The sequence below is a fragment of the Parasteatoda tepidariorum genome, chromosome 4 (genome assembly GCF_982258835.1).
Source record: "Parasteatoda tepidariorum strain Cologne lab strain chromosome 4, Ptep-v5.0, whole genome shotgun sequence".
Taxonomy (NCBI): domain Eukaryota; kingdom Metazoa; phylum Arthropoda; class Arachnida; order Araneae; family Theridiidae; genus Parasteatoda; species Parasteatoda tepidariorum.
The window spans coordinates 96,264,543-96,289,412 of NC_141758.1; the positions used below are offsets into that span (position 1 = coordinate 96,264,543).

The 24,870-nt window shown below is 31.5% G+C and overlaps 1 protein-coding gene across 1 annotated transcript; it reads left to right on the forward strand.

Moving 5' to 3' along the window:
- Positions 1-3,126: 3,126 nt before the first annotated feature.
- Positions 3,127-5,396, forward strand: LOC107454227 (uncharacterized). The gene is made up of 2 exons (XM_016071339.3): positions 3,127-3,495; positions 5,322-5,396. The coding sequence occupies exons 1-2, from the start codon at positions 3,127-3,129 to the stop codon at positions 5,394-5,396; spliced, it is 444 nt and encodes a 147-aa protein (XP_015926825.3).
- Positions 5,397-24,870: the final 19,474 nt, after the last annotated feature.

The following is a 24,870-nucleotide window of genomic DNA, read 5'->3' on the forward strand; positions in this document are numbered from 1 at the left end:
CCTCGCCGGCCGAAGACTCCCCGTGTAGTAAATGGTGACTGATGCACGTTAAATCTGTCGAGTCTCAAAGTCCTCCATGTTCCCGCAACAAATCAATACCTCTGGGGGTACTGATCCAGGAGTTTCCTTGTCTTCTGCATTGGTTCAAAATTACAAGGCTACGGAGTTGAACGTAAGTAGTCGTAAACCCATGAAATTGGGTCGGCTGTTCAACGACGGTTATAAAATAAAATATAATTCTGGTAAGGGAGAACTGTAGTGTATCTACCACTACAAGTATACAATTTCAATTCCCTAGTATATAAGACATGTTAACTCGATTCTATGTTGGGGTACCATTTCATGGATGAATGTTGACATTGTCGATAACGACTCTTCCCACAAGCTTTAACTTAATACAAGACATTCAGAATTTTTAAAGCTGATTAAACTAAAATGTTTGAAATAAAGCATAAATTGATTGATTGATTGATTTGTTCATTTACGTCGCACTAGAGCTGCACAATGGGCTATTGGTGACTGTCTGGGAAACATCCCTGAGGAAGATCCGAAGGCAAGCCATCACAATTTTGATCCTCTCCAGAGGGGATGGCAACCCCGCTTCGGAAGCTCGACGACCTGCACGCGAAGTCGAGCACTTTACGGTAGAATAGTTTAACGAGGACCAATACCGCACACTCTCGCTCCCTACGCAGACTGATCCAAGTGGTCACCCACCCGCACACTGACCTCTATCAGTGATGCTTGACTTCGATGATCTGCTGGGAACCGTGTCTTAACGATCAGTTCACTGCGGGACAATAAAGCATAAAAAAGCATTTAAATAGTGTTAATCCAATTGCGACATTTAACGAACGAGGCTCATCATATATTTATTTAGTAAAAATTAAAAAAATTGCTGCCGAAATATTTTTTTGTCAGTCTATTTCAGAGAGAAATAATAAGTAGCAGGCCCTCAACCGACGGTCCAATTCGTCCCAGAGATGTTCAATTTGGTAGATTAACTATATTGGGTTAAGATCAGGGCTCTGCGCCGGCCACTCCATGTGTTTAAAGTTGTTGTTCACATACCAATCAAGAGTCCTCCTTGTAACTTGGGATCTTGCGTTGTCGTCTTGATACAAGCAATCATCCGTACCGTACGTTGCCCACAAGGTGGGAAGGACATGATTGTCGAGAATATCACAGTATCCATCGGCATTCATCCTACCATCTACCTTTACCAGTGGGCCAGCCCCATACCAGGAGAAACACGCCCATACTATCAATCCTCCTCCACCAAACTTTGCAGTTGTCCCGTCACTTTCTTCCAGATAGTGTATATAATTTTATGTTATTAATACATTCTGGTTGATGGAAATATTCAGCTTGTCCATTTGTAATCACTAAGAAGAAAAGATTTACAATCCCAGTCGGTATTCATTCCGCACCCGGCTTGCACCGATCAGAGTGCTGACTTGAAATATCCTCTGCGGTAGACGGATCGTGGGTTGTTAGAGTCCCCTTGCCTTAAGGCTAACTGTGTGAGGTTCTCGTGGTCTTCCTCTCTATGTAACGCAAATGCGGGTTAGTTCCATCAAAAAGTTCTCCACGAAGGCGAATTTCCCTCAATACTCGATCCAGGAGCTCCCTTGTCTTCTGGATTGGGTCAAAAATTACAAGGCTACTGAGTTGAGCATTAGTCATCGTAAACGGTTACTCTCGTTTCCCTTAGTTAAGCTTTGGGTGACCCGTTGACCACACCTGTGAAATATTCCAATTAAATATTTATATAAATATCTATTTATGAAACAAATCGTTAATTTATATTTCAGAGCCCTTATTTAAAGTAAAGTAAAAGAAAAGAATAACTCGAGTTAACATTGAGGGAGGGGTTCTTAACACATTGAATGCCATGGGGGTCACCGGTGGCCGGCATTGAGTTTGTTTGTAGCGCCACGGGGATAACCGGTGCCAAGATTATTAGAAACGCATAATTCCAGTAAATTTTTAATTTTTTTAATATTATTATCGTTACTAAAATGGTTTGAAGAAATGTATGCAATATAGAACACACCAAAATAGTTTTATTCATATACACAGAGATGCCTACAACAGAAAAAAGCTACAACAGAACCAAATATATACTAGATAATATATAAATTTTTTTAAGTAATAAATTTTGGCTGCTAGGAACATTCTGTTTATCCAGTTACACATGCTGTTTCCAGTGTTTAACAATTTGAAAAAAAAAAATGTTCTAAAAATGAAACATTGTCATTTAACCTCTTCGAGACGGGCTAGTCATATATGTGTTCTCAGAGTGTCGAGGTAAAAAGAGATGAAACTGGTAGCCAAACTATTTTTATAGCAGTTTATTTGTGGGCGGGGTAATAATAGTTTGCTTTATTTAATTCACCACCACTTAGTTCGAATTGAAAATTGTATAGTTACACTATTAACACGCAAGCCCAGATAGCAAAATAAGAGTTATTTTCATTCAGCAAAAACCTTTCAATCTAAATCTGAAAAGGTTTGTAACCTTAAAACGAGATCTGCGACAATCTACTCTAATCTACGCACATTACCCTCATCCAAAGCCATGGAAAACAACCTGTTATATAAAAACCTTAAATCGAGGTTGACTTAGGGTTTTCAAGCGTGAAAAAAACCTTTAATAAAGCTAGTCTCAGGGTGAAAATAATCTTAAATCTTGGTAATTTTAAGGTTTCTTTTCGCAAAGTCTCGTATGCTCAGCTAAAATCCACCTTGTCATGGAATTTTAATGGACAATGCAATTTGATTCTATCGCTAGTGTGACGTCAGATAAAACGTCATTATGGACCTAAGTGACAATAGTTTTTAAAAAAGCCTTAAAAAGTAATTTTTAATCTTTTTAGGATAAAAGGTATGAAACTGCAATATTTTTGCACTATTGAAAAAAGGTTTTTTAGTACAAACACATTTTCGTGACAATAAAATGAAAATTCCGACACAAGGTTTGCCGTAAGGTTACATGCTTTCTGGGAAGGATTGGATGTGTTAGATTCAAAGTGAAAGCAAAAATAAGCCTGTCAAATTAGCTAGGCCCAAATTTAAGCTACCGCTTTTTAACTCTCTTGATTCTGATTCCGTTCGACTACATTTATGACTCAGCAGCTACTGGCCCTCCAACACAAATTTGAAAATGCAGTTCTCTTCTCGGACTCACAAGCGGCCATACAATCAATTAGCTCACATGAACGTCCCTTGACACCCGAGATTTCCCGATGTCAAGACCTCTTGAGGTCTTCATTTTTGAGGGGAAAACGAAGAGTCCTCCAGTGGGTGCCAGCCCATTGTGGTGTTTGGGGCAATGAGCAGGCAGATGTACTTGCCAAGAAAGGTGTCAATTTTCTGCAACAACCAAATACGGCAACTTCCTTTTGGAAAATCAAACTGTTCCTTAAAAATTTATGTAAAACCAACTCATTGCAAGACCTTCAGACTCGCACAGCTCTGAAAAGTTGGAGAAATGTAAGCTCTTCTTTAATTCCTGACAAACCAAGACGTGATGCAATTGCGGCCTTCCGCTTATATACAGGCCACGATTGTCTTTCTGCTCACTTATACCGCATAGGCCTTTTTCTTTGTGCACTTTGTAAATCTGGAGAGAAATTGGGCAGGGACCACCTGCTTCTATGTGGGCCCCTTCATGGACACACTGAGTCCTCAAGATATTGGGAAGCAAGAGAACTTTTAAGGCAATGACTTGGGTCTTCTTTCTTTGTTATCCTACGTACATTTGTATTTGCTATTTATTTCATCTTTCTATTTGTACCTTTTGCCTTGCCATTAGAAAAAAAAAACATTTATGACTCACCCGTCCCGAAAAGGTTGAAAAGTAAGGAAAATATTCCAGAAAAAGCGCAGTAGTTGGTAATCCTGCTTATCAAATAAAAATTTTCCTCTCATTTTTAACCGTGTCAAGCGTTCATTTTGCAGTAATGGAGAAATTGCCTTTATGACCTTTGCACAATGATAATAAAATGTGTTTGGATACAAATTATATTTTATTCAATTAACAACCAATTTGATTAAAAAGCACAGCAATTACTTGTATTCAAAATAAACTGTGGAACATTGTGCAAACGAGGTAACCGGCCTCAGCACTTAAGTGATAGTTTTTGACTCAGGGGGTGAATTAAAATGAGGTTAGTAGTTAATAAGTGGTTAGTCACAATATGTTGCTGTAAATGACCGAAATAGGTGGTTGTTGACTTCCACAAGTGAATGTTGACAATAGTCAATAATAAATGCAATTATATCATCGAATAAATTAATATCAAATCGGATATAACACCGGACATTCACCAAAGCGACTGTAAGATTCACTGGTGACAATGTCGACATTCCCTTGATTTCGGTCTTTCACGATCATATTTATAATTTTATGTTCATTTGTAATCACTAAGAAGTAAAGATTTCGAATCACAGTTGATACGAATTCCGCACCCGGCTTGCACCGACCACAGTGCTGTCTTGAAATATCCTCAGTGGTAGATGGATCATGGGTGAGAGTCCCCTTGCCGTCAGGTTTACCGTGTGAGGTTCTCGTGGTCTTCCTCGCCATGTAGTCCATCAAAAAGTCCTCCACGAAGGCAAATTTCCCTCAATATTCGATCCAGGAATTCCCTAGTCTTCTGGATTGTGTCAAAAATTACAAGGCTACTGAGTTGAACATTAGTAGTCGTAAGTCCAAACAATTGGGTCGGTTGTTCAACGACGGTTATAATATGAAAAATAAAGAAGTAGAGATTTAATTTATCAGTCTTTAAAAGTTGTAAAAAGAGGCATGTTCCCAAAAATGGAACATCGGCTCTTTAACGTTTAATCAAGACTTATCACCCATTTTTAACTTAAAATTAGTGGTTCATTCTTAAAATTATGTACAAGTTCTGGTGCTGCAATTGAAAATCATCTTCAATTAGAAAAAGTATGGAGAATGAGCTGTATAAAGAAAATAAAGCTTAAAAACTGAACGACTCAATAAAATGAGAGACGAAAAACATAAAATACATCCGTAGTTCCATCTAAAGAAAGACATGGCATATTTTAATAGAATGGGGAAAAAAACAAAAATTAGGAATCTTAAGTTTCGAAAGCAAGCAGTGGTGTCTCCATCTGGTGTGGAAACGAGAAAAGTTTTCATTTGCGATACTGACCATATTTAATAACAACACTACCTGATTTGCAAAGGGTTTTGTAGAATTTAGATAAGGGTTGCCAAATTTAAACATAGTGATATTGATACCAGATTTGCAAAGGCAGATAAGAGAAGTGTATCTGAACTGATAAACTAGTACACATGTGAGAATGAAGGTGAAAGTAAAGGTGTACTAAAGACTGATGCGCCCACGCAGAACAGCGTAGAATAAAGCAGATTTTAGTGGGTGGAGATGATTGTACTGTTCTTTTTCTGAGACAAAGTGCTGCGAGCCACACGTGATAATTGTGCGATACGAAAGCATTGTTTCAAAAACTTTAAATGTTTTAATATCGCTTTTTAGCTTTAGAACATCGACCGGAAAGTTTTAGTGCTTAAATTTATTCCCTTTAATTCGGAAAAGTTTTTGGTAGGTAAAAACTATTTTGATTATTTTAGTTCATAGGGTGCATGTCCCCGGTTGCTCTCGTTTCCCTTAGTTAAGCTTTAGGTGACTCGCTGACTACACCTGTCAAATATTCCAATTAAATATTTATATAAATATCTATTTATGAAACAAATCGTTAATTTATATTTCAAAACCCAAATTTAAAGTAAAGTAAAATAAAAGAATAACTTGAGTTAACATGGAGGAGGGGGGGGGTTCTTAACACATTGAATGCCATGGGGGTCACCGGTGACCGGCACTGCATTTGTTTGTAGCGCCACGGGGATAACCGGTGTCAAGATTATTAGAAACACACAATTCCAGTAAATTTTTAAATTTTTTTATATTGTTAACGTTACCAAAATGGTTTGAAGAACTTTATGAAATATAGCACACAAAAATAGTTTTATTTATATACACAGAGATGCCAACTTGCTCCGGACAGCGAATAAATATTATCAAGTGGTAGTTTATTAATTGTGATTTTTCGTTTAATGAATTAAATTTAGTAGACTTTTATTCACCACTATTTCTAAACAATTCGTTGGCTAATGTAATTCACCAAATTTCTTTGGGGATATGTAATGCTAAACTTTTTAAAAAACCAGCAAAATCTGCCTAATATTTGCGAATTTAGTTAGTAGTTATTTACCGTTTGGCCAGACGGGCAAGCCATGTAAAATTAGCGTGTCATTCAAAGTGTTAACATCATCTTATGGATCATTATGTTTATTAATTTGGAATTCCTAATTTATTTACGATTTTATGGAGCTTCTAAAAATATATGTTTAGGCCAGATTTTGTAGAACAACCTGATTAAGTACTTATTGCGTAAAATTATACAGCAAATCTTTGAAAATCATGTTTCGTTTTGTTTTACACTTTTAAAAACTAAAATTCTTTCTTTAACAATAACTATTAAGTTATATTTAAATTCTCATTTTTTTTGTCCACTATTGTTTAAATAGAGCTAATAGGTATAGTTAAATAATTGGAGTCAAAAGTAACAAATAGTATTTAATGAAGCATTCATTGTTGAAAACTAATTTAAACGATAAGTAAAAGTCATTATTGAATTCATTTTGTGTTTGAAATTCATGTCTGAAGGTTGCGTTCTGAAGATGAGTAAAAGTTGTTGAAGAAAGCTGAAAGAAAATAGTAAGTTTAAACATTACAAATACTTATTTTATAAAATATAAAGAAATAAAAAAATACAGTTTGCAAATAGTTTAATGGTACTCAAAATATTTTAAATTTTTTCATAGCAATGCATTTAAGTATCTTTAAAATGAAACTATTTGTGAGTTTGATGTTTGAATTATCTCTTTCTAAGAATACAATCATTATAATTAAAAGCCATAATATATTTTAAAATATTATAAACATAAACTAAATGTAAGAATTGTAATGAAATGAAATTAATTTTTTTTCCTTCAGTTTTGTTGACTGTACAATATCATTGAAAATCAGCCATTTTATGGTTTTTGTTAAGGCTGTCTTTCGAAAACTCCGTTGTTCATTATGCTTTTTTGAGTATTATATACTAATTTCATAACAGTTGTTAATTTGCAACGGTTACTCCTGACTGTTGGATCAAGTTTAAACTATATTCTAAAAATGGCGCAAAACGTCATAATGGAGAAAAGTCACTGTTTTGTTGTGAAAATGGAAAGCGTTTGTAGTTTAAGTTTGTAGCATTTAAAAACTTACTCCAATGTCGCATTATCTGGGCTCATAAGAAATGACAAAAATTAAGAAAAAGACAGCGATTTTGATACTTTTCATCTAGGGGGAAAATATCGCCAAATTGGTGATTTTTAAAGAAGTTTAATAACTAAGTTTGAACTATTTTATTTTTGAAGTTCGAACTATTTTATTTTATATTTTATAACCGTCGTTGAACAGCTGACCCAAATTTTTGGATTTATGACTATTAATGTTCAACTCCGTATCCTTCTAATTTTGAACCCTATCCAGAAGACAAGGGAAATCCCGGATCAAGTATTGGGAGAAATTTGCCTTCGTGGAGGACTTTTTGATGGAACAAACCAGCATTTGCATTACATTTGCATTACATGGAGCTACCTTCCACAGATAGCTTGACGGCAAAGGGACTCTAACTCTTGATCCGTCTACCACTGAGGATATTTCACTTCACCACTGTGGTCGGTGCAAGCCGGATGCGGAATTCGTATCTACTGGGATTCGAACCCGGTTAGCCTCATTGGAAGGCTAACGCTCTATTCCCTGAGCCTTCGCGGCTCACCCCCATAGGTATTGATTTGTTATGGGAACATGGGGGACTTTGCGACTCGACAGATTTAACTTGCATTAGTCACCATTTTACTACACGAGGAGTCTTCGACCGACGGGAATCAAACCCGCAAACTTTTGTACATGGACCCGGTGCTCTTCTAACCAGGCTATGACGGTCTCAAACTTACTCCAATGTCGCATTATCTGGGCTCATAAAAAATGACGAAAAGTTAGTGATTTTGATACTTTTCATCTAGGGGGAAAATATCGCCAAATTGGCGATTTTTAAAGAAGTTTAATAACTTTTGAAATATTTAAGATATTTGTTCTAGCATCCAGATATAGTTCGTTCACCAGGAGTTGAGACTTGGCTCCACCTCCTCGGACGCAGAGTTCATTTCAGCGCGGGGGAGTTAGAGGAAAAACATCTCCGTTGTTGAAATTGAGACAACCCTTAATTTGCGCCAAACACAGAAAGTAAATTCTTTTTCACTTACTTTGCTTTATCATCTGCTAATATACCTTTTGTTACACTAGCTAATTAAATATAGTTTAAATTTAAAAACTGTTGTTCTCCCAGCGAAATGTCTCATAATGGACAAACTATTCACTCAAAAGAAAGAAATATCATAAAAAATAGTGTAAAATATCATCAAATTTATGAAATATTCATTGTTAAAAAAATTCACATAAAGTTTGCGAAATAAATATTTTTGCCAAACGATCGCCAAATAGCAACATTGTTCAGGATTGCTCACAACCTTCTCCCTAAAATAGCGAAATAGTATCGTACCACGTGATGAAGGCGGAGCCAAGTGCCAACTCCTGGTGAACGAGCTATAATTCTTTACGCCAAGATGATATATATATAATTTGAAATTATAGCTTTGCTTCAAATGTAAGGCACTTAAATTGTTGATTTTTTATTTTCCTTGGAGAAAGAACTTCGAAAAATCGTGTTAATTAGTGTCACAATAAATTAAAGATAACTATTTCTTTCATTCATTTCATTTTCATTTCTTAGATCATAACATGATTTTTTTTTCGCCAGACATTGATAAAATCTCCCTGGAAGTACTGGTACAAATTTAGCGTTAGGTAAAAGTATTAGATCTAAAATGTTTCGTAATTTTAAAAATAAATATTTAAATTCATTATTATATATTTAAAATTCATTTAAATTTATTATTTATCTAAAATTTATTTAAAATTATTATTTATTTAAAATTTATTTAAAATTATTATTTATTTAAAATTTATTTAAAATTATTATTTATTTAAAATTTATTTAAAATTAATATTTATTCTAAATTTTAAAAATAAATATTAAAATTAATTGTTATTTATTTAAAATTATTATTTATTTTGAATTTTAAAAATAAATATTAAAATTCATTATTATTTACTTAAAATGTATTTAAATTTCTTATTTATAATAAATTTTAAAAATAAATATCAAAATTCATTATTACTTATGTAAAATAGAAAAAGGAAGAAAAAATGCAGCCATCGACTTCAGTGCCAGAAGTTATGTGGTATTAAAAATTTCTTTATTTCATTGGAAGATGAATAAGCCTGTAACTTCCTCGGTAGTTAAAAATCGTATCTCTAAACTACAGGAAAACACTCTTCTATATAAAATGAATATTGATTTATTTTAGATATAGGCTTCTATGTACATTCCGTACAAAATAAAAATTACAGCCGACTTCTCTGCTAAATAAAATTAAAAAGTGACATAATATATCATTCAAGCAATGAGAAAATACCATGGAAAAGAGAACACACTGGTGGTAAAAACCATTTCTGTTTTAAATAGTTACCGGGAAAAGCAAATATATTCACTTGTTTAAATTATTCATCCATATCTACGTTTTCTTGAGAAAAAAAGCAGTTCTATATAAATGCCATAATTATGCATTTATATCATAGTGCTCCTAAATGGACATCTTTTCATTTTGTATTGTAACTGTCAACCGAGCTTATAGCAAAAATTTAAATATTTGCCTCAACTTCATCCACAATCTGAACCATTAGCGGTTCCGCAGTGGACTGATCTTTAAGACACGGTTCCCATCAGACTACCGATGTCAAGCATCACTGGCTGTGGTCAGTGTGCCGGTGGGTGACCACTTGGATCAATCTGTGTAGGGACCGAGGGTGTGCGGGATTGGTCCTCGGTAAACTGTTCTATCGTAAGGTGCTCGACTTCGCGTACAGGTCATTGGGCAACCGAAGCGGGGATGCCATCCCCTCTGCAAAGGATCAAAATTGCGATGGCATGTCTTCGGATCATCCGCAAGGATGTTTCCCAGACCGTCGCCAGTAGCCCATTGTGCAGCTCTAGTGCGACGTAAATGAACAACAACAGCTATAATTGTGAGAAAAAATCTTATTCCTTTTATTTTTCTCGAAATTTTTATTTTTCTTGATAAAAATGCTAGAGTGAAATATCTTCCGTACCAGTTTTTTTCCCCGTCTTGGTATGCATACACTTTTAGCCCCGGAAAATCGGTCGCTTCTGTCTGCAGCACATTTCAATGAAATATTCCTACATAAAAATTTAACTGAAGGTAAAAGACCAATAGCAGCATAGGATTGCAGTGAATGTATCATCAGGGGATAAGGCGTTCGCCTTCCAATGAGGCGAACCGGGTTCGAATCCCAGTCGATACGAATGCCGCATCTGGCTTGCACCAACCACAGTGCTGACGTGAAATATCCTCAATGGTAGATGGATCATGGGTTAGAATCCCCTTGCCTTCAGACTAATCGTGGGAGGTACTCGTGGTCTTCCTCTCCATGCAACGCAAATGCGGGTTAGCTCCATCAAAAAGTCCTCCACGAACGCAAGTTTCTCCCAATACTCGATCCAGGAGTTCCCTTGTCTTCTGGATTGGGTTCAAAATGACAAGGTTACGGAGTTGAACATTAGTAGTCGTGAACCTAAAAAATTGGGTCGGCTGCTCAACGACGGTTATAAAATGTAAAATAAAAAGTACACGTCCCCTCTGGCCTTGTTTACCTTTAGTTTAATCCTTTAATTTTAATCCTTTAGTTTAATCCTAGTTTAATCTTTTAGTTTAGTTTAGTTCAGTTAGTTTAGTTCAGTTAGTTTAGTTCCTTTAGTTTAGTTTCCTTTAGTTTAACCCTGGCAATCCATTGACCCTCTTGTCAAATTTTTTTATAGAGAGGAAGGACCTTTTGAAATATATATTATAGTATAAATATATATTTTAAAAATCATGTCTAAAGTAAAACAAAAGAATAACTCAAATTAGCATTTAGGAGATAAAATAAAACGATTGTCTTATTTCATACTTTACAGAACATTAGCTAAGCTAATTTAGAATATTTGTATAAATTTTTGCAAGGATTTTAAAAATATCTGTTTGGGGTGGATTTTGCGAAAAACACTGATAAAATACTAATTGTGTCGAGTTGAATGTCAAATCTATATAAATTATGATTCCTTGTGTATTCGAAAAATTAAATAAATTCACTCTCCAACAATGGCTATTGAGTTGGTCTTTAAATTTTTTTTGTGTACACCACTGTTTCAACAAAGCAAAAATATGTAGTTAAACAATTAGTCAAAAGTAACAAGTATTGTTAGCTGTAAAAGTATCCATTGTTGCAAGCTAATTTGAACAATATATAAAAATCATTATTGAGTTCATTTTACGTTTAGATTTCGTGTGTGAAGGTTATTTTTTGAATTTGAGTGAAAGTTTTTAAAGACTGAAGAAATAAAAGATGCTGTTGAAAGAAGTAAGTGTAAAGATTAGAAAGATGATTTAAAATTGTAAGTCAAAGTATTTCGTTAAATATTTATTTCATAAAATTTAAAAAAAAACAAACGAAATTCAAGTTAATGGTTTAATGATATTCAAAAATAAATGATATTCATTTTTTACAATGCATATAACTAATTTTAAAATTAAACTACTTACGCGTTTGTTTGGTCTTTTCTAGGAAACAATAGAGTTCAATAAATATAATTAATATATGTGAAACTATAAACATAACCTAAACGTGCGAAGTAGCAATCATAAATAAATGCAATAATTTCTTTTCCTTTTCGTTTAAATTGCAAGCATCTTTTACCTTTAATTAATAAGTGTCACTATACATTATCGACAACTATTTCTGCTTAAGGTGACCAAATTTTATTCCTGCTATTATAATTCCTTATTTTTTTGATAGAAATCTCCTACAGGGAGTAAAGAACTGGTAAAAATTTAACGGGAGGCAAAAGTATTGCTGTAAAATGTTTTATCAAAGTCGTATTTTACTCAAATTCATATTTTAAGGATGATAGTAAACACATATTTTGAGTGTCAAAAAATAAAATTTCCTGTTTATTTGGAAGAATTATATGTATAGAGATAATTATATTTCCTGAATTTGTAAATTAGCGTATTTAGGACGCACCGCTTCAAACGTGACATTTGCAATTTAATATGTGATTTCCCGATTGCAAAGTCGAAAATTGATACCGGTTAATGACCGGAATTAACTTTTTGAGACAAACATAATATGTAGAAGATTGATAAAATTGTCGACAATTTAGGTTTCACTAGGGTTTCTCAAAGGATAATTTTTATTAGTACCAGTAGCTACTGATTTTATGATCCCCTGACAAACATTATTTTTCAATTGCCATTTTACTATTTTCTTACCTAAGTTGAACAGTTCTTTGGTTTCAATATATATATTTAGTACCAGTCTCCATTAGTGCCATCATTTGCAGTAAATTATTGATTTTATAATCCATAACATAAATTTTTTAATTGACATTTCACTATTTTTGACCTAGGTTGAACAATTCCTAGGTTTCAGTTTATAAATTTAGTACCAGTCTGCATTAGTGCCAGCAGTTGCAGTAGATTATTGATTTTATGATCCCTAACAAACATTATTTTTCAATTGCCATTTCACTATTTTCCTACCTAGGTTGAACAGTTCTTTGGTTTCAATATATATATTTAGTACCAGTCTCCATTAGTGCCATCAGTTGCAGAAGATTATTGATTTCATGATCCCTAACGAACATTATTTTTCAATTGCCATTTCACTATTTTCCTACCTAGGTTGAACAATTCTTTGGTTTCAATATGTATATTTAGTACCAGTCTCCATTAGTGCCATCAGTTGCAGAAGATTATTGATTTTATGATCCCTAACTTACATTATTTTTAAGTTGACATTTCACTATTTTCTGACCTAGGTAGAACAATTCATTGTTTTCAGTTCATAAATTTAGTACCAATCTGCATTAGTGCCAGCAGTTGCAGTAGATTATTGATTTAATGATCCCTAACTTACATTATTTTTTCTATTGACATTTCAATATTTTCTAGGTTGAACATTTCTTTCGTATTAATTTACTGTTTTTCAAATTTAATTTTTCTTTCTTTTTTTATTTCACCAGTTATTTCAGAGCCATTTTTAAAATCTAATTCACCAGTTTTGAGTTTTGTACTTAAAGCGAAAATCGTCTTTATGTATACATATACTTTATTATATTACTTAGCATGCATATACTTTTTAACCGCTTTATTTTGCTTTGATACTTTCTATTAATACTTACATTTATTTTAATTTACTTAATATGTAATCAACCTAATCAAAACGTGCTAATATTTACATTTGGCTACACCTTCTGAAGCTACGTAGCCATTTGGATTTGTTTTAGAAGAAGGTTTTACAGAAGCCCGTTCTCCAGTTAACATGTTTGAATTTAGATTATCCTTACAAAAGGATTTAACACTAGCACAAAATAAATCAATGATATCTCTTATCAATTGATATCTGAGAACAGATGTTGGTCGAAATCATTGAACAACTGCATCATAAGAAAACCACACTTCAAGCAATAAAAAAGTAATCACATAATCACATTTTTCATTAAACTGTCACATTTTACTTCCATTTTTTCCCCAAAAATCATCCAGTCTCGAGTCGCCAAAATAGGAATGAAATCGAACAATACAAACTAATATATTTTGTATTGGATATTTGTAGCCATCTTAGAAACATAGAATTTTTCTTTTTAAATGGATGAATATTGTTTTATTTAATTTCTAGAACTTTAGATTAAAATAAGTTGAAAGGCAAATATTTTAAAGGCCTTCGGAAATCTCAAATATTTGATATCAGTGTAATTTTAGGGTTTTAACAAAAAGTAGTGTCAAAATTTATTGATATATATGAGGTAAAAATAAGGATTACCTGGTTTCAAATCTTACAAATCATTATATATTTCTGTCATAACTATTTCTGCTTAAGATGAAATAGTTCTTTAATTAAGTGATAGTTTAATTAAGTGATAGATTAATTAAGTTTATTTCAATTCCGCGCTTATAATACCACTACTTGACTTTTTTCTCTGAACTTTGATAAAATTTTCTACACAGTATAAAGAGCTGGTAAAATTTAACGCAAGGCAAAAGTATTGCTCTAAAATTTTTTATCAAATTAAAATGAAATAATAAAAAATAGGTATTATTCATTTAAAATTATTTTTGCAATAGATTATTTTTGAGAAAAATATATTACAGTTGCGCGAAAACATTTCTCAAATCATACAATTAGTTTTCCAGCAAAAATGAAATACAAGAAAATGTATATGCCTGAAACCTAGATCGCTTTTACTAATTTTATTTAGAGTCATATTTTTAGGACCCATATTAAGTAAACCCATATTTTGAGTGTCAAAAAATAAAATCGCACCACTATTTAGAAAAATTATATACTTAGATAATTATAATTATATTTTCTGAATTAGAAAATTAGCATATTTAAGACGCACCGTTTCAAATATAACATTTTCAATTTAATATGTGATTATTCGATTGTGAAGCCGAAAATTGTGACGGGTCAATGGCCGGAATTAATTTTTTTGAAACAAATATAATGGGTAGAAAATTGGAGTAAATTGTCGGCAATTTTAGGTTTCACTAGTGTTTTTCAATGGATTATTTCCATTAGTACCAGTAGCTACTGATTTTATGATCACCTGACAAACATTTTTCAATTGGCATTTAACTATTTTCTAACCCAGATTGAACAATTCTTTGGTTTCAAGTTATTAGTTTTCAAACTCATTTTTCTGCCTTTCACAATTCACCAGTAATTCAAGAGCTATTTAAAAAAAAAATCTGATTCACTATTTTTGTGCTTACACGGAGAATATCGTCTCTATACAGCACACATATACTTTTTTACTAATATATTTTTCGTTGATCTTTCTATTAATGCTTACATTTACTTTAATTTACTTAATCTGTTATCGACCACCTAATCAAAACATGCAAATATTTACATTCGACTTCAACTTCTGAAGCTATGTAACCATTTGGATTTGCTTCAGGTGGCAATTTAACAAAGGCCATTCACCAGTTAGCATTTTGAAGTTAGTTTACCCTTACAAAATAAATCAATGCTTGCACCAGTTTCCTTTAGAATAGAATTAAGACAACAATATTAAAAACGACAGTTTTAAATAAATCCGTAACTGTTTCAGTAATAACAGCAAGACTCGTTTCAGCTTTATACATTTCAGTTTTTCATTTCCAAATTTAGCGCTTGGAAATATCTGACACAGTTATGAATAGTCCTGTATTAAAATTAAACCATCATTACTATTTCATCATCACTCTTTTCACGATGATATCTAACTTTACTTTTATTTTTTTTAATCTCACGATACGCAAAAATACATTATTACGAACGAATTAAAATTTCTTTAGTTTTTGAATCCATCTAGAAAACAAAACTTTTCTTTTTTTGCTCTAGTGGGACAAAATTTTGCGTTTCAAGAACTTCGGAATTTGTTTGCTGAAATTTAAGAAATAAATAATAAATACAGATTGCTTAAAATTTTAGGTTGTATTTGGCTAATAATATACAATTTTAATCATCTGTTATAGTTTATGATTGTTTTATCATGGCTTCGTGATTAAAATTGTATCTCTGGTCTTAATCATCTGTTACTGTTACTTAGGATTATTGATGCTGTTTTAAGTTAAAGTTAAAGATGAATGGGAAAGGGGAAACACATAATTCGAAATTTTTTTAAATTTTTTTATATTATTATCGTTATTAAAATGGTTTGGAGAAATTAATGAAATATAGAACACACAAAAATAGTTTATTTATATACACGGAGGGGCCAACTTGCTCCGGACAGCGAATAAATATTTTCAAGTGATAGTTTATTAATTGTGATTCTCGGTTTAATAAATTCAATTTAGTAGATTTTCATCCACCACTATTTCTAAACAATTCGTAGGCTTATATAATTCACCACTTTTTTCAGATATGTTATGCTATACCTTTTAAAAAACTAGCAAAATCTGTCTAATATTTGCAAATTCAGTTTGTAGTTAGTTACCGTTTGGCCAGACGGTCAAGCAATGTAAAATTAGCGTGGCATTCAACATGTTCAAAATTTTTGAATTCAAATTACTCAACAGTGTCAACTTTTAATATATATATATATATATATATATATATATATATATATATATATATATATATATATATATATATATATATATATATATATATATATATATATATATATATATATATATATATATATATATATATATATATATATATATAACAAATTAACATTTACACAAATGATAACCTTATCCAAATCAAACGGTATTTATGTTATTTTGATTACCCTAATTTATAAATATTTTTACTCAGATTCCAAAAATACAAATTTATGGAGAATCGTCTTGGACACCCAAATAAAATTATGAATTTGCAAATATATCGGAATTTCGTTTTGTGTGTTTTCATTTTATCTAGAAATGAAATAATATTGATTTACATTTTAATTGTTGCTTACCTCTGTACACCATTGTTTCCAGAGAGCAATTAGATGTAATTAAACAATCACTGCCGTTAGTAACAAATACTATTTTATTTAAAAATGTCCATTGTTGCAAACTAATTTCAACAATAAGTAAGAAGCATTATAAGAATCATTTTGTACCTTGAATTCGTGGTAGAAGGTTGTGTTTTGACGATGAGTAATAGCTGTGAAAGCTTAAATGATGAAGTAAACAAAAGCTGCTGTCCGATGATTAAAAATAGTGAGTCGAAATATTTAATTTAATATTTAACGAAAATGAAATAATATTTAAATACATATAGTTAATTACAATTGCATGCACTAAACTAACCAATACACATAACAATAACTAATACGTGCACTAAATACAAAGTCACAAATAATATTCTTTTAAAGCAGTGCTTTTAACTATCATTAAATCTTGTTGAATTTTCAATCTATCGAATTATCATATGGGAAAAACACAAATATTGTAAATAAAATGAAATAATAAATTTTAATAATGAGAATAATAAGCAACATCCTTTTATAGCAGTATTTTTTCAAATAATTTTGAAACTTGTTTGATGTTTCATATCTAACACATTATCATGTAAGAAAAATACAATTTTTATAATTAAAATAAAATAATAAAATATAATATTGAGCTTAAAAAGAATTAGCATAAACTAAACGTGCAAAGCTTAATGAGAATAAAATTTAAAGTTACTATGAGAGTTAAACTATAATTTATTATGAGTAACTCTACTTTTTGTTCTTTAATTTCGTTAAATGTATAAACAATAAAAATAAGTTACCTTATTTTTTTTTTTTAAATAAGTGCAGCAATAAATTTTTTATAATAATTTCCGTATAAGTGAAAAAGTTTTAAATTTTGAGATCATATTCCCACAACTTGAATTTACTTCTTTTAGTAACGGTCTCCCACCCCGTAATGTGCGGGGAAAAAAAGCTGAAGGTATTATTTATTACTTAGTAACACTTATTCAAAACTGTTTCCAATTTAATGTCTAAAAATTTTTTTTAACTTTACGAAGAAAAAAAAAACCCGATTGTAATACCAAAATCAATAGAATTGAAATCATTATTATTTTCTTATAAACTGATTCACTTGCCGCTGATTTTCTCACTCGAAGATAATCCAATTCTCTAATATGCTGATTTACTGATTCGCCCAGTAACTGATTCGTTGACATAATTCATTTTCCATCTACGTTTAATTTGATACATCTACTCGTTCACTGAACCTCTCATTAATTTATTCATTATAAGGATTCTTTGCGAACCAATTTTATAGTTGCACAGTTTTGAAGAAGGCAGTAAATAATGTGAAAGCAGTACAAAAGTTCAGTTTTTTGCGCTTTAAAGGTCATTCTAGTTGTTTGAAATCCATATGTTGATTTTTTTGATACTCATTGGTATGCATTCAAAGAAACATGTGCCTTTGTGGATCACTGACAGCACAAGATTTTTATAATTGATTAAAAACTTTGATTTTTAGATTTTGACGGAAAAACTCTAAATAAATAGCCTTTTTCCATAACATGTAGCCTTTTTTAATGACTTTTGACACCAAGGACTACCGAAAGTATTTATGTCTCAATAGTTAATGTGGAAGTAGTTAAACACAAAATAATTACTCACTCATTAAAATTTCATACATTTCTTAAAAAATGTCATTACATAGAAATAGGTATGATTTTCTCAAAAATCAAGATGATCTGCAATTTTTAACTCACCAAAATCTTAAGAAGAGAAAACTCTTTTTGCCAAAAATTAAAAAGCTAGTATATAAAAAACATAAAAAGCGAAACTTGTAATCTTACAAAAAATATTGAAGCTATTTCATCGTAGATTATGTTTAACGCCAAGCATGTTTTATTTTCTATTTAAAGGTTCAAAAGGGATATTTTTCTCCAATTAAGAAAGATTGTCATGGAACTTTTTTTCGTTCGGAAGAGAAGAAAGAAAAAAGAAGATCCACCCCAAGGGAAGGAAAATTGACAAGCTTTCTGATGTTGGAGAACATACTCCTTTGATGGTATATTAATATTTTTTATACATCTTACTTCTCAAATCAGTTATTTCATCTTTGATAATTTTTAACGCCAAGCATGTTTTATTTTCTATTTAAAGGTTCAAAAGGGATATTTTTCTCCAATTAAGAAAGATTGTCATGGAAATTTTTTTCGTTCGGAAGAGAAGAAAGAAAAAAGAAGATCCACCCCACGGGAACGAAAATTGACAAGCTTTCTGATGTTGGAGAACATACTCTCTTGATGGTATATTAATATTTTTTATACATCTTACTTCTCAAATCAGTTATTTCATCTTTGATAATTTTTAACGCCAAGCATGTTTTATTTTCTATTTAAAGGTTCAAAAGGGATATTTTTCTCCAATTAAGAAAGATTGTCATGGAAATTTTTTTCGTTCGGAAGAGAAGAAAGAAAAAGGAAGATCCACCCCACGGGAACGAAAATTGACAAGCTTTCTGATGTTGGAGAACATACTCTTTTGATCGCATATTAATATTTTTTATACATCTTGCTTCTCAAATCAGTTATTTCATCTTTGATAATTTTTAACGCCAAGCATGCTTTATTTTCTATTTAAAGGTTCAAAAGGGATATTTTTCTCCAATTAAGAAAGATTGTCATGGAACTTTTTTTCGTTCGGAAGAGAAGAAAGAAGATCCACCCCAAGGGAAGGAAAATTGACAAGCTTTCTGATGTTGGAGAACATACTCTTTTGATGGTATATTAATATTTTTTATACATCTTACTTCTCAAATCAGTTATTTCATCTTTGATAATTTTTAACGCCAAGCATGCTTTATTTTCTATTTAAAGGTTCAAAAGGGATATTTTTCTCCAATTAAGAAAGATTGTCATGGAACTTTTTTTCGTTCGGAAGAGAAGAAAGAAGAAAGAAGATCCTCCCCAAGGGAAGGAAAATTGACAAGCTTTCTGATGTTGGAGAACATACACTTTTGATGGTATATTAATATTTTTTATACATCTTGCTTCTCAAATCAGTTATTTCATCTTTGATAATTTTTAACGCCAAGCATGTTTTATTTTCTATTTAAAGGTTTAAAAGGGATATTTTTCTCCAATTAAGAAAGATTGTCATGGAACTTTTTTTCGTTCGGAAGAGACGAAAGAAAAAAGAAGATCCACCCCAAGAGAAGGAAAATTGACAAGCTTTCTGATGTTGGAGAACATACTCTTTTGATGGTATATTAATATTTTTTATACATCTTGCTTCTCAAATCAGTTATTTCATCTTTGATAATTTTTAACGCCAAGCATGCTTTATTTTCTATTTAAAGGTTCAAAAGGGATATTTTTCTCCAATTAAGAAAGATTGGCATGGAACTTTTTTTCGTTCGGAAGAGAAGAAAGAAGAAAGAAGATCCACCCCAAGGGAAGGAAAATTGACAAGCTTTCTGATGTTGGAGAACATACTCTTTTGATGGTATATTAATATTTTTTATACATCTTGCTTCTCAAATCAGTTATTTCATCTTTGATAATTTTTAACGCGAAGCATGTTTTATTTTCTATTTAAAGGTTCAAAAGGGATATTTTTCTCCAATTAAGAAAGATTGTCATGGAACTTTTTTTCGTTCGGAAGAGAAGAAAGAAAAAAGAAGATCCACCCCAAGGGAAGGAAAATTGACAAGCTTTCTGATGTTGGAGAACATACTCTCTTGATGGTATATTAATATTTTTTATACATCTTACTTCTCAAATCAGTTATTTCATCTTTGATAATTTTTAACGCCAAGCATGTTTTATTTTCTATTTAAAGGTTCAAAAGGGATATTTTTCTCCAATTAAGAAAGATTGTCATGGAAATTTTTTTCGTTCGGAAGAGAAGAAAGAAAAAGGAAGATCCACCCCACGGGAACGAAAATTGACAAGCTTTCTGATGTTGGAGAACATACTCTTTTGATCGCATATTAATATTTTTTATACATCTTACTTCTCAAATCAGTTATTTCATCTTTGATAATTTTTAACGCCAAGCATGCTTTATTTTCTATTTAAAGGTTCAAAAGGGATATTTTTCTCCAATTAAGAAAGATTGTCATGGAACTTTTTTTCGTTCGGAAGAGAAGAAAGAAGATCCACCCCAAGGGAAGGAAAATTGACAAGCTTTCTGATGTTGGAGAACATACTCTTTTGATGGTATATTAATATTTTTTATACATCTTACTTCTCAAATCAGTTATTTCATCTTTGATAATTTTTAACGCCAAGCATGCTTTATTTTCTATTTAAAGGTTCAAAAGGGATATTTTTCTCCAATTAAGAAAGATTGTCATGGAACTTTTTTTCGTTCGGAAGAGAAGAAAGAAAAAAGAAGATCCACCCTAAGGGAAGGAAAATTGACAAGCTTTCTGATGTTGGAGAACATACTCCTTTGATGGTATATTAATATTTTTTATACATCTTACTTCTCAAATCAGTTATTTCATCTTTGATAATTTTTAACGCCAAGCATGTTTTATTTTCTATTTAAAGGTTCAAAAGGGATATTTTTCTCCAATTAAGAAAGATTGTCATGGAAATTTTTTTCGTTCGGAAGAGAAGAAAGAAAAAAGAAGATCCACCCCACGGGAACGAAAATTGACAAGCTTTCTGATGTTGGAGAACATACTCTCTTGATGGTATATTAATATTTTTTATACATCTTACTTCTCAAATCAGTTATTTCATCTTTGATAATTTTTAACGCCAAGCATGTTTTATTTTCTATTTAAAGGTTCAAAAGGGATATTTTTCACCAATTAAGAAAGATTGTCATGGAAATTTTTTTCGTTCGGAAGAGAAGAAAGAAAAAGGAAGATCCACCCCACGGGAACGAAAATTGACAAGCTTTCTGATGTTGGAGAACATACTCTTTTGATCGCATATTAATATTTTTTATACATCTTGCTTCTCAAATCAGTTATTTCATCTTTGATAATTTTTAACGCCAAGCATGCTTTATTTTCTATTTAAAGGTTCAAAAGGGATATTTTTCTCCAATTAAGAAAGATTGTCATGGAACTTTTTTTCGTTCGGAAGAGAAGAAAGAAGATCCACCCCAAGGGAAGGAAAATTGACAAGCTTTCTGATGTTGGAGAACATACACTTTTGATGGTATATTAATATTTTTTATACATCTTGCTTCTCAAATCAGTTATTTCATCTTTGATAATTTTTAACGCCAAGCATGTTTTATTTTCTATTTAAAGGTTTAAAAGGGATATTTTTCTCCAATTAAGAAAGATTGTCATGGAACTTTTTTTCGTTCGGAAGAGACGAAAGAAAAAAGAAGATCCACCCCAAGAGAAGGAAAATTGACAAGCTTTCTGATGTTGGAGAACATACTCTTTTGATGGTATATTAATATTTTTTATACATCTTGCTTCTCAAATCAGTTATTTCATCTTTGATAATTTTTAACGCCAAGCATGCTTTATTTTCTATTTAAAGGTTCAAAAGGGATATTTTTCTCCAATTAAGAAAGATTGGCATGGAACTTTTTTTCGTTCGGAAGAGAAGAAAGAAGAAAGAAGATCCATCCCAAGGGAAGGAAAATTGACAAGCTTTCTGATGTTGGAGAACATACTCTTTTGATGGTATATTAATATTTTTTATACATCTTGCTTCTCAAATCAGTTATTTCATCTTTGATAATTTTTAACGCCAAGCATGTTTTATTTTCTATTTAAAGGTTCAAAAGGGATATTTTTCTCCAATTAAGAAAGATTGTCATGGAACTTTTTTTCGTTCGGAAGAGAAGAAAGAAAAAAGAAGATCCACCCCAAGGGAAGGAAAATTGACAAGCTTTCTGATGTTGGAGAACATACTCTCTTGATGGTATATTAATATTTTTTATACATCTTACTTCTCAAATCAGTTATTTCATCTTTGATAATTTTTAACGCCAAGCATGTTTTATTTTCTATTTAAAGGTTCAAAAGGGATATTTTTCTCCAATTAAGAAAGATTGTCATGGAAATTTTTTTCGTTCGGAAGAGAAGAAAGAAAAAGGAAGATCCACCCCACGGGAACGAAAATTGACAAGCTTTCTGATGTTGGAGAACATACTCTTTTGATCGCATATTAATATTTTTTATACATCTTGCTTCTCAAATCAGTTATTTCATCTTTGATAATTTTTAACGCCAAGCATGCTTTATTTTCTATTTAAAGGTTCAAAAGGGATATTTTTCTCCAATTAAGAAAGATTGTCATGGAACTTTTTTTCGTTCGGAAGAGAAGAAAGAAGATCCACCCCAAGGGAAGGAAAATTGACAAGCTTTCTGATGTTGGAGAACATACTCTTTTGATGGTATATTAATATTTTTTATACATCTTACTTCTCAAATCAGTTATTTCATCTTTGATAATTTTTAACGCCAAGCATGCTTTATTTTCTATTTAAAGGTTCAAAAGGGATATTTTTCTCCAATTAAGAAAGATTGTCATGGAACTTTTTTTCGTTCGGAAGAGAAGAAAGAAGAAAGAAGATCCTCCCCAAGGGAAGGAAAATTGACAAGCTTTCTGATGTTGGAGAACATACACTTTTGATGGTATATTAATATTTTTTATACATCTTGCTTCTCAAATCAGTTATTTCATCTTTGATAATTTTTAACGCCAAGCATGCTTTATTTTCTATTTAAAGGTTCAAAAGGGATATTTTTCTCCAATTAAGAAAGATTGTCATGGAACTTTTTTTCGTTCAGAAGAGACGAAAGAAAAAAGAAGATCCACCCCAAGGGAAGGAAAATTGACAAGCTTTCTGATGTTGGAGAACATACTCTTTTGAAGGTATATTAATATTTTTTATACATCTTGCTTCTCAAATCAGTTATTTCTTCTTTGATAATTTTTAACGCCAAGCATGTTTTATTTTCTATTTAAAGGTTCAAAAGGGATATTTTTCTCCAATTAAGAAAGATTGTCATGGAACTTTTTTTCGTTCGGAAGAGACGAAAGAAAAAAGAAGATCCACCCCAAGGGAAGGAAAATTGACAAGCTTTCTGATGTTGGAGAACATACTCTTTTGATGGTATATTAATATTTTTTATACATCTTGCTTCTCAAATCAGTTATTTCATCTTTGATAATTTTTAACGCCAAGCATGTTTTATTTTCTATTTAAAGGTTCAAAAGGGATATTTTTCTCCAATTAAGAAAGATTGTCATGGAACTTTTTTTCGTTCGGAAGAGAAGAAAGAAGATCCACCCCAAGGGAAGGAAAATTGACAAGCTTTCTGATGCTGGAGAACATACTCTTTTGATGGTATATTAATATTTTTTATACATCTTGCTTCTCAAATCAGTTATTTCATCTTTGATAATTTTTAACGCCAAGCATGCTTTATTTTCTATTTAAAGGTTCAAAAGGGATATTTTTCTCTAATTAAGAAAGATTGTCATGGAACTTTTTTTCGTTCGGAAGAGACGAAAGAAAAAAGAAGATCCACCCCAAGGGAAGGAAAATTGACAAGCTTTCTGATGTTGGAGAACATACTCTTTTGAAGGTATATTAATATTTTTTATACATCTTGCTTCTCTAATCAGCTATTTCATCTTCGATAGTTTTTAACGCCAAGCATGTTTTATTTTCTATTTAAAGGATCAAAAGGGATATTTTTCTCCAATTAAGAAAGATTGTCATGGAACTTTTTTTCGTTCGGAAGAGACGAAAGAAAAAAGAAGATCCACCCCAAGGGAAGGAAAATTGACAAGCTTTCTGATGTTGGAGAACATACTCTTTTGAAGGTATATTAATATTTTTTATACATCTTGCTTTTCAAATCAGCTATTTCATCTTCGATAGTTTTTAACGCCAAGCATGTTTTATTTTCTATTTAAAGGATCAAAAGGGATATTTTTCTCCAATTAAGAAAGATTGTCATGGAACTTTTTTTCGTTCGGAAGAGACGAAAGAAAAAAGAAGATCCACCCCAAGGGAAGGAAAATTGACAAGCTTTCTGATGTTGGAGAACATACTCTTTTGAAGGTATATTAATATTTTTTATACATCTTGCTTTTCAAATCAGCTATTTCATCTTCGATAGTTTTTAACGCCAAGAATGTTTTATTTTCTATTTAAAGG

Bases quoted from the DNA above. Each gene is read 5' to 3' on its own strand.
- LOC107454227 (XM_016071339.3), top strand. From the start codon at position 3,127: ATGACTCAGCAGCTACTGGCCCTCCAACACAAATTTGAAAATGCAGTT. The intron at 3,496-5,321 runs GTAAGCTCTTCT...CTGATAAACTAG, and splicing joins CTCTGAAAAGTTGGAGAAAT to TACACATGTGAGAATGAAGG.